The following is an 11369-nucleotide window of genomic DNA, read 5'->3' as shown; positions in this document are numbered from 1 at the left end:
GCATACATCCTGCCGGTCGAGAACCTGATCAGGGTGGCACAGGAGCTGGCAGACACCACGAGGGTCGCGAAGCGGGCATGGAAGCCCACACGCCCCATCAACTGCCTCCAGCCGGAGGACCCTACCACAGAGGGCACCAACGTCGTCGATAGGAGGAGGCCACCCCACCAGCAGAAGAGGGAGAGGCCGAGGCTTTGCTATTACCACCAGAGGTTTGGGAAAGCTCCCCGCAATTGCAAAGCCCCCTGCCTTTTCTCCCTTCCAAAAAATGGGTGAGGCGGCGGCCACCCTCTCAGGCCGACATGGCAGCAGCATCCGAAACACCCAGGGGCTCCACACCAGTAGGCTTCTACGTCCGCGACACTATCTCTGGCAGGATGATGCTGATCGACACTGGGACCATGCGGTCAGTATTCCTACCTTCCAGAGAGGACCGCAGACTACCGCCGGACCTGGCTACCTCCCTGATGGCTGCCAACAGGTCTCCCATCCTCTCCTACGGCACCAGGCTCCTGTCATTCTCCATCCTTGGCTGGAGGTACAAGTGGAACTTCATTGTCGCAGATGTTAGGACCCCGCTTTTGGGTGCAGAATTCCTTGCCCATTTCGGACTGGCAGTTGACGTCAGCCGCAAGCGCCTGCTGGACACCGAGTCCTGCCAGTCCCTGCCCTTGTCGCCGGGCCCCAGGGAGCCCACAACCTATTCCGTCTCACCCCACCAGTATGGCTCCCTCCTGAATGAATTCTTGGAGGTTTTCAAACCCGAGCTTTGTCAGGTACCTGGGGCCCCTGCCAAACACGGGATATATCATGACACCAAGACAAAGGGCCCCCCCGATGTATGCGAAGTTCCGGAGGGTTCCCCCACAGCACCTTCAGGAGGACAAGAAGGCCTTTCCCGAGATGGAACGGACGGGCATATGCAAGAAGGCTCCCAGCCCATGGGCCTCCCCCCTTCACATGGTGCAGAAAGCGGACAGCACCTGGAGACCCTGTGGCGACTACAAGCGGCTCAACCTCGCTACAGAACCCGAAAATTACCATCTACCAAACATGCAGGACCTAACGGCCTCCTTCCATGGGCCAAAATATTCTCAAAATTAGATCTCTTGAAATCATATTTTCAGGTACCAGTAGTTCCAGAAGACATCCACAAAACTGCCATCATCACGCCTTTCAGGTCCTACATCTTTTCCTTCTTCACCTTCAGTCTGAGGAACGCAGGCATGACCTTCCAGACGCTGGTGGACAGCATCCTGGGCGACCTGGACTTCTGTGTCTGCTACGTCAATGATATCCTAATTTTTTGCAGATCCCACAAGGAACACCTACAGCACATCCAGAAGGTCCTGCAGTGCCTGCAGGAGAGTGGTCTTGTCGTCAGGTTCGACAAGTGCACCTTCAGTGTCGAGAAGGTGGAATTCCTAGGCCACGAGATATCCCCAGGAAGCGTCCGCCCAGTGTTGTCGAAGGTCGAGGCTGTCGTCAGGTCCCCCACCCCTACCTCCATCAGGGCCGTACAAGAATTCCTTGGAATGGTCAACTACTACAGGAGATTCATCCCGGGATTGCGCACACCATGGCCCCCTGACGGAGGTCCTCAATGGTTGTCCGAAGATGTTAGAGTGGGGCCCCAACCAGTAGTCCTTCTCCTTGATGAAGGCCGCCCTCGCCAAGGCAACAGCTTTGGCCCACCAGGACCCTAGCACTCCCCTCCAGCTGATGGCGGATGCCAGCAACGTCGCCTGCGGGGCCATCCTGGAACAAGTCATCAACGGAACCCCTCAGCCCATCGCCTTCTTCAGCAGGAAACTCAGTCCCACTGAGTCCTGCTACAGCACCTTCGACAGGGAACTCTGCAGTGTACTAGGTGGTATGCCACTTCAAGTTCCTCCTGGAGGGTAAGCCCTTCTCGATTTGGACGGTCCACCAGCTGCTGGTCCACGCCTTCACGAAGCTGGGGGATGCATGCTGCTCCAGGCAGCAGCGGCACCTCGCAGCCGTCGCGGAGTTCACCTGCACCATCAAGTACCTCCCCAACAAGAAGAACACAGTAGCTGATGCCCTCTTGAGGGTCGAAATCGACACAGAGCAACTCAGGATCAACTACGAGGACCTCTCCCGCGAACAAGCCGCCGACCCAGAGACCCCAACTTACTGCACAGCAGCCATGTCGCTGAAGTAGAAGGACGTGCTCCTCGGCCCTGGAGTGTCAACACTGCTGAGCGACGTGAGCACTGGCTGTCCCCACCCACTGGTTCCCACATCCCGTAGTCGGCTGGTCTTCGACGTCATCCACGAACTGCCCCACCCCTCCGGAAGGACAACAGCCAGAGTGCTGATGGAGATGTTCGTTTGGCATGGCATATGGAAGAACGGATGGCCTGGGCAAGGCAGTGCTTGCAGTGCCAGGCCAGCAAAGTGGGGCGGCACAACGAGCCTGGGGCGGGCGATTTTCCCCAGCCGAGGAGACATTTCGGGCACATCCAGGTCGACGCAGTGGGTCCTCTTCCCTCATCAGGAGGAGCAAGATACCTTCTAACAATCATCGACCACTCCACCAGGTGGGCCGAAGCTACGCCCATGGAAGAAGCCACCTCCACTGCATGCGCTGAGGCCCTCCTCTCCAGCTGGATCAGCCGGTTCGGTGTCCCGAACCGTATAACTACGGACAGGGGCCCTGCTTTCCTGTCCGAGCTGTGGACTGCCCTGGCACGCCTGCTGGGGACCACTCACCACAGCACTACCACCTACAACCCTGCAGCCAATGGAATGGTGGAAAGGTTCCACAGGTCCCTGAAGGCGTGTTTACCTGTCACTCCACAGGTCACCAGTTGTGAGATTCAAGACGACAGGTCTGGGTTTAACTGATTTATCTGTTGTTGTTGTTTCAGATTTAGCTGGCCTTTTGCCAGCACGGGCTCTTGCTCCTAGAGCAGCCCGTAATGATTTATTTTTCGGAAGCCAGGTATACATTGAGGAATGTGGACGGAAAGGTGGTCACTGACCTGCTGATCCCATGTCACGCATTTGGGCAAGAATTGGTCTTTGTTAGACGACATATAAATGAAAATAATTTGTGTTACAATAAACGTACAAAAGTAGTTACATACATCAGCGGAAAGGCCGGACAATAATACGTATGGAGAGATATATAAAAATATGAAATAATAACAGGTAATATACATGACGTGATTAATGCAGAAATGAAGAGGCGCTAGACGCCTTTACATGTGATTGTAAATGGGAATTTGTAAATTTCAGGAAAGGACTTGCGCAGCAATGCTGCAAAGCACTCATGCTCACTCTCCTATTAGAGACGACGGACATTAGACATGTAGTAGGTGTGTTCTTGATTAGAAGGCCGGACACTGGGTAGATCTTAATCGAGGCAGATCACTGCTTTCCGTCGACATGTATCCTGTCCAGTAGTTAAGCTACACTACACTACACTCGCAGGCTTCGGTTACGTTGTGAAGTTAGTGAATTGTGTTAGAATTTAGGTAATTTTGAATCTTGATTGCCAGCCTGCACATGATCCAGAATTTGTCTTTGTTTCTTGATTCGGGTTAATGTAAATTTAGATAGCTATGAGATTAATGTAAATTTAGATAGCTATGAAATTAATGTAAATTTAGATAGCTCAGTATGTTTTTTGTGTGATTTAGTTTATTTTTGTAATAAAATTTAGAAACTGTCGGGGTCTTTTAGATTGCGTATCAGTCCCAAAACATCGGGCAAGAGCCAATAAATTGAGCTATCGTTGGGAGAAATTCTTTAATTTTTGTTTAAGCAATCTGAGATGATGTACACAATAAGGATATCAATATCTGCAGCTTCGCTATAAACTTATGATTTTTTTTTTAGCAACTGGAATACTATTATTTTTTGCCTTCTTTTCTTACGATATGTCCATAGCACCTACCTCATTCATTTTATGACCACTTGTAAATGGATAATTTCCTAGAACGAAACTTTTCACTGTATCAAAAATTAATTATCCTTAATCGAAATACGAGCTAACGTTCCAGTAATATTTATTAGTAAACTACTTTTCTTTACCCCGTGCAGGTGAGCAAACCATTATTATTTGCCCCTATTAAATTCTCATTTCCTCGGAAATCAAAATTACATTCCTCACATAAAAAGCTACACAGTGCATTATCGCAGGTGATTAAGAGAGAGAGAGAGAGAGAGAGAGAGAGAGAGAGAGAGAGAGAGAGAGAGAGATTATATGTCACTGGCGTCGACGAAAATGAGATTTTCAGAGTTTTGGAAAATAGAATGGGATGTTTCGACACTCATTAATATATCATGTATAATGAAGACAGTTGCGGTTACGTTTCGAATGAAGAGACAATGAATAAAATGAAATACGAAAAAATATTTTGCCGAGGAGATTGAAAGAGGTTTCGTCTAGTGGTCCCCAGCGCCGAGTGCCTCCGTTCTCTCTTATCTGAGAATGTCTCGACAATCAGACCATTACACTGGTGTAGTGTACGTGACAATGCCATTTCGTTTATTTTCATTTACATCTTGTTGTAATGTTTGCCGTTTTCAACCACGAAGCTAAAGGGCTTTTGACGTCAAATGGATGTTGCGGGTAAGATGTCCTGATTCTGGCGTCATTAGAATATAACGGTAAATCTTCTACTTCTCTGTGATATCGACCAAGAGTAAAAGTGATGCCAAATTAATGGCGTTGCGGCGTAACAACGAGTTTGTCACCTCCAGGTCTTTACATCGATAGAATTATGATTCCCACAATTACAATAGAATTTAATAATGAATAAGTCGCCTTTTATAAATGCACACACATATACAAACAACTTTTTTTTTTGTTTGTCATTTGCCGCTCTCAGGGAATCTCACCTGAGAGAGAGAGAGAGAGAGAGAGAGAGAGAGAGAGAGAGAGAGAGAGAGAGAAAGTAGAACAATGATTCGCTAATGACGCAGGATTTTGAGGCAGGCTCCTTTGGATGTGTGATTCAGAAACAAACACCAGAATTTCACTTCTTTGTGAAATTTTAGGGATTACATTAAATGATTAAGCATTCTGAGTTTTTCCGCTGGATGAAATTCGTTACAAGTTGACGGGAATTTTTTAATACATATCAAAGATTTACCAGAACAAATGGTTGATACTGGCTGAAATTTCTCGAATATCTTAAAAAAAATTAGATTTACACATCTTCCTGCAGGGATTTTTCCCATAAAACCTTCCATCCAGTCAGGTTTAGAGTGACGATATATGTGCTGATTCTGATTCAAAATGATATTACTATTTCCTTTGTTACACGTCTTTTATTATCATTGAGCAATATACTATATGCTGCACATTTAATAAATTAAAGTTCTGAAAATAAGAAATCTGAACTTGAGATTTCTGAGGAAAAGGATGCTCCTTGGTGAAACCAAGCGACATGCAGTTAGTGCACTCTCTCTCATGTTTTAGACGTCGCGTAGGTCAGACAAGTTCTTGTGTTGTGTCGCAGATCGGCCTTGAGGCCTGGGGTAATTATAGTGTTTTTGATCCAATTTCATCAATGCCCATCTCAGCCTTTGTATTAATTTGCACCCTGTAACGCAATAACACAATATTAGTGAACCCGATGGGTAATACGTAGGCTCGATTGAATTGTGATTTCAGTGAATTTGTAGGAGCTTAATGTAACTTTGTGCCTTGACTTCAGCCCCACGCATTCCAAAATTCATCCTTTGTTCTTTGTTCAATTCGTATGTTAGCAAATTTAACATAAGTTGTCGGTAGCCAAAGTGTACATTACTTCATTATGAAACGAAAGAGCTAAACATCTGTGTATATCCTTGTCTGTGATTTTTGTGATTCATTTACTTCATGCATTGGCATATCTTGCTTGATGACTTCGTCGTCAATAAATTTCAGCATAAAATTATCGTAGATTTGTCTATATTTTTCATATTGAAGTAATATTAAATAGTTTGGGTATATTTTTGTACTATAGATTATTTTTGTAAGTAAAATCCGAAAATCCACTTGTGTTTTGTATTGCTGGATGGTAGATATTCGGGTAATGAGCCAAAACGCAAGTAGTCAGGCTAGGCCATTCTGGGTGGCATTAATCAGACATTCCCAACTGCCTCCTATCCTGCCAGTTACAGAAGGAGTTGTGGAAATCTTCAGGAAACCAGGTGGCCTCAACATAAATTTTGACAGTAATGCGGAATTCTGGACATGTACGTATGATTTTGTTGTCTTACACATCGGGGGTAATGATCTAGCAGTGGACAAGCCCAAACCCATTTGGGATAAAATTAAGAACTTAGTTGGGAGAATAAGAGCTTTAACTTGAAAGCTGGCGATCTGTAGTACCGTATTGCGAGGTTACCCAGCACATAATTGTCTTGACATAACAACAGAGATTTACAATGCCTGAGTGCATAACTTGAATGCCCAAATTCATAGATATTGCAGTAGATGTAAAAATTACAATTACGGTGTCAGACACGTATCCATAAACATAACCGTGTTCCTCTATGGCAAGGCAAGTGATGGTATACACTTCAGCGAGGAGGTGTAGGGCATTTTCCTCAATAGTTTGATGCATCTAATTAGAGGCGAACTACGTAGACTTCAGAGTGCACAGTAAATTCATTTCAAAATTCAACTCAAACTTAACGTGATGTAATTTCAAAAGCTGATTAATCGAGATTGTAGCATTTAACCCTTTCTTAGTATTCCCGCCTACCGGACTGTAGTTACTGCCTAACCACCTTGTTCTAGAGTTTAACAGCCATTTCCAACTTCACTGTATGTAATTCCTAATGTAAAGCTAATGCAAAGCTGGAAACAGCTGTTAGTCTCTTGAACAAGGTGGTTAGGAAGTAACAACCCTCCGGTAGGCGGTAATACCCGCCTGCCCAGATGTAAACATTCCAGTTTGCCTTTCAACTCAGGTTTCAGATTGAGGTGTGGAATGAGGTGGGCATAAAACTGTCATGTAAAGGACCCCAGGTTTGTATAGTTAGGAAAAATTTCTTCCATGCTGTGAGTGTAATTGATAAATTAATATTAAGAAATTCACTTTCACTTGGTGACCTGTCATTTATTACTTGATCTTGCATTTTATCAGTTTATGGGCTTATGAGGGGTTTCTTGTAAGGATAAAATTATTACTTCAAGGCTCAATACACAGTCACCCCCTTCCAAGCCTGTAACAATAATATATATATATATATATATATATATATATATATATATATATATATATATATATATATATATATATATATATATATATATATATATATATATATATATATATATATATATATATATATATATATATATATATATATATATATATATATATATATATATATATATATATATATATATATATATATATATATATATATATATATATATATATATATATATATATATATATATATATATATATATATATATATATATATATATATATATATATATATATATATATATATATATATATATATATATATATATAGTATACAACAATTTCCATCCAGTACAAACAAATAAATGTTCTTATCTTACTCCGGATTCCAACCTAGGTATAGTAGGGTATTTAAAAGGATCATAAGTAAAAGATCAGCTTCAAATGTGACATAAATTCATAAAATGCCACATGCTGCAAACACACTAATCAGTTGTCATGGGAGAGGTGGGTTGATATTGGTTGTAAGTACTAAAACCTGAATTTATATTTACAGCAGAATCGTGTCAAAGTATACTTCTCTCGATGACTCAATGGTAAAATTCGTCACTGCAGTCGCCAGTTCCCTATCAGTCGGGAGTTCGAATTTCCCTGGTGGCGAATTGCTTATCAATTGTAATTCCCCTTTGGTGTTCATTATTCGCGAGGCAGAAGGAACTGGATATTAAACGACATTTGTAGCTTAATACTTGTAACTATAAAATTTATATATATATATATATATATACATATATATATATATATATATATATATATATATATATATATATATATATATATATATATATATATATATATATATATATATATATATATATATATGTATGTGTGTGTATATGTATATGTGTGTGTGTGTATGTATACATAAATTTTTGTTACTATATATATATATATATACTATATATATATATATATATATATATATATATATATATATATATATATATATATATATATATAGTTCCTCGTTGGAAGAGTCGGTACAGTTCTCAGCTAGCACTCTGGTAGGCCCAAGTTCGTGCCGGCCGGCCAATGGAGAATTTGAGGAATTTACTTCTGGTGATAGAAATTCATTTCTCCGTATAATGTGGTTCGGATTCCACAATAGGCTGTAGGTCCCGTTGCTAGGTACCCAATAGGTTCTTAGCCACGTAAAATAAGTCTAATCCTTCAGGCCAGTCCTCTCTAGCAGAGCTGTTAATCAGCTCAGTGGTCTGTTAAACTAAGGTATACTTAACTTTTATATATATATATATATATATATATATATATATATATATATATATATATATATATATATATATATATATATATATATATATATATATATATATATATATTATATATATATATATCTATTTATATATATATATATATATATATATATATATATATATATATATATATATATATATATATATATATATATATATATATATATATATATATATATATATATATATATATATATATATATATATATATATATATGTGTGTGTGTGTGTGTGTGTGTGTGTGTGTGTGTACATATATGTATATATGTGTGTGTATATATCACATTCATTGCGCCCTCTATCGCGTTCTATCTATTTCTGCCTTTTTTACAATGGCTTCATTATAGTCGCATACACCTGCCACCTCTTTAAGAAATTTACTTTCATCGAGTGTATATGGTCTCAAGTGTGAATGGCAGATTAACCCCCTTTGTAGAGACATTGACTTTTATTATATTTCCTCTCACCTGTAAATGTTAATTGCATTCAGGCAGCATTCAGCAAAGTTATGAACGTTCACCTTGGTGCTACTTCATCTCCATGTGGTGAATCTGGTATGCTTTGGTGTGTCTTTCCCGGGCAACCGGCCGTTCGCCAGATTGTTCCAGAAGCATTAAGTAATTGCACCGTTGTATGCAAGAAATCTTGTTTCTTCTGGATGGCGCGACCACATAATTTGGTCAGATCTTTTCGATTACTTAGGTACCTGACTAACAAGCAATTTGTATAATGGAAAAATGCATAAATGATGAAAATGGAGCGAAATAACGAAGAGATTACCATCTGCAACACTGTGCCTTTGTCGTGTGATTCTCACGCACGAGGAAAACTATGAAACGAACCACGTTTGGACTATATTATGTCTCGCATCAAATACTTCAACGAGGCAGAACCATTTCAACGAAGCTTGGGTGGGACGAGTAAAGGAAGGGGCGAAACACGAAGACGACAAGGAGGTACCGAGTTTGACGTTTTTGACATTCTTGCCAAGGCAAGCGATGACTCAGGCAAAGTGATGGAGTATGCTTTCTTTAATTCGTTTTCCTTTTCTCTTGGGAAAATAAGAAAATAAGTCTAGGAGAGGGGAAAAAAGGTACTCATAGCGTTCGTGGAATGAAAAGTTTGCGAGGACCTTGCGACCCATGAAGAAAAGTGGTGGCCGTGGAGATCTTGGCCTCAGGAAACGCTCTTCAAGATAGCGTCCATTGTCTCATGATTTCACGAGATAACCAACGGCATTTTGTTGATATGTTTAAGGAATACTGACTGATATTTTCGACAAAAGCTTCTGCAGGGATTTTGCCGCCAAAACCTCCTATCTAGTCGTTTTAGATATCAGTAGAATTAGCGAACGTAGTAATTGTGTGTCAAGAAATGACGACGTGGAAGTTGAACGAGAGTTCTGATTTGGAAAATGCTAGTATCATTTCATTTGTTGCATGTCCTTTACTCTTGAAAAGTGCACTGTACATTTGCACCTTTAGTTATCTAGAGTTTGGGAACTAAGAAACTTACTTGTAGCAATGTAGTTGTAAATTTGAAATTTCTGAAAAGAACGCTCTTGGCCATGCCGCACCTTCCCCTTTTTCACTCATCATCTAGCACGCTTACAAGATAGACAATTTTTTTGTCTTTCCCGGGCAACCGGCCATTCGCCAGATTGTTGCAGAAGTATTGGGTAGTTGCTCCGTTGTTTAATCCAACGTGATCGACGCCGATCTTTGCTTTGCGTTGATGTGCATCATGTCAAGTAGCAACACTATACTCGTAGGCTCGAACAAGTTGCGATTTTATTCATCTGTATCAGAAATGAGGTAAGTTTTTGAATCTTGATTGCAGATTCCCACATGTTCCAGAAATTCTTTCTTTGTTCATTGTCAGTGTGATTTGGTTGAGAACCCAGCTAAATCTTGATTTAACGTAACGTTGTTGTAAATCTCCAGTTAATTTGTAGTAACATAAGTTCAATAGCTTTGGTGTTTTTCTGTGTTAGGGTATATTCTTTATAGTAAAACTTTTAAAAATGAACTTGTGTTTGTGTAGCCACCACCTGTAGTGCTGGTTCGGAGCCGGAGTCTCTTTCAGACTGCATCAGGCGCCGAACAGCGGGCGAGTGCCATAAGCTGAGTTATCGTCGAGAATTCTCGACAGATATTACTTTCAAATTAGGTGTTGCTGAATTTTAATGAAATCTCGTAAAATTTATCAAGTCAGTTTTCAGCTAATTAGATTCAAATTTTCTTCTTAATGACAATTAAGAAATTGGTGTAACTCTCCAAATTGTTGAAGACCAACTTGATCCTTTTAAATAAGAAATTCACTCCCTTGAAAAGAAAGGGAAAAATTATGGAATAATAGATATTATATATTAATTCTATGTATAATAAAATCCGCAGCCGACCGGTCAGAGAGGCGGAAACTTTGCTATCCGTGTAGACACCCGGAATTATGTAAGTAATCAACGGATAGGTTTGCTGAAAGCAAATGGGTGTTACAGACTAATACACACACAAACAAAGCCACTCTAACATCTAAAAACATAACAGACACCTCAAACGTCTCGAACTGTCGACCTAACCGCTCAACTCTCCTCGCTGCTGGGAGAAAGGGAGCTGGGGATTTGGCACGATACATGTACAGACACGCTACCGGGGTCTAAGCGATGTCAGGCAGGGCAGCCGATCGAGGCTACGGTCTACCCCAACGCCAAATCAAAGTCCTTCAAAAGAAGGCATCGTGCATAGCCCATACATAAAATAGGAAAAGCACGTTAAACGAAGAAGAATTATAATAAAATAACGAAAGTGGTCTTTAATGTTCCAGTTCAATATTCTTAGATTTTAGATTTAGATCA

At 40.9% G+C, this 11369-nt stretch overlaps 1 protein-coding gene across 1 annotated transcript; it reads left to right on the top strand.

Moving 5' to 3' along the window:
- Positions 1 to 302: 302 nt before the first annotated feature.
- On the top strand, positions 303 to 2185 carry LOC136836158 (uncharacterized). Its single transcript, XM_067100156.1, has 3 exons — positions 303 to 1277; positions 1395 to 1619; positions 1889 to 2185. Exons 1-3 carry the CDS (start codon positions 303 to 305, stop codon positions 2183 to 2185), a joined length of 1497 nt encoding a protein of 498 aa, XP_066956257.1.
- Positions 2186 to 11369: the final 9184 nt, after the last annotated feature.

The sequence above is a fragment of the Macrobrachium rosenbergii genome, chromosome 56 (assembly GCF_040412425.1).
Source record: "Macrobrachium rosenbergii isolate ZJJX-2024 chromosome 56, ASM4041242v1, whole genome shotgun sequence".
Classification (NCBI taxonomy): domain Eukaryota; kingdom Metazoa; phylum Arthropoda; class Malacostraca; order Decapoda; family Palaemonidae; genus Macrobrachium; species Macrobrachium rosenbergii.
This window is presented reverse-complemented; position numbering and strand designations above follow the sequence as displayed.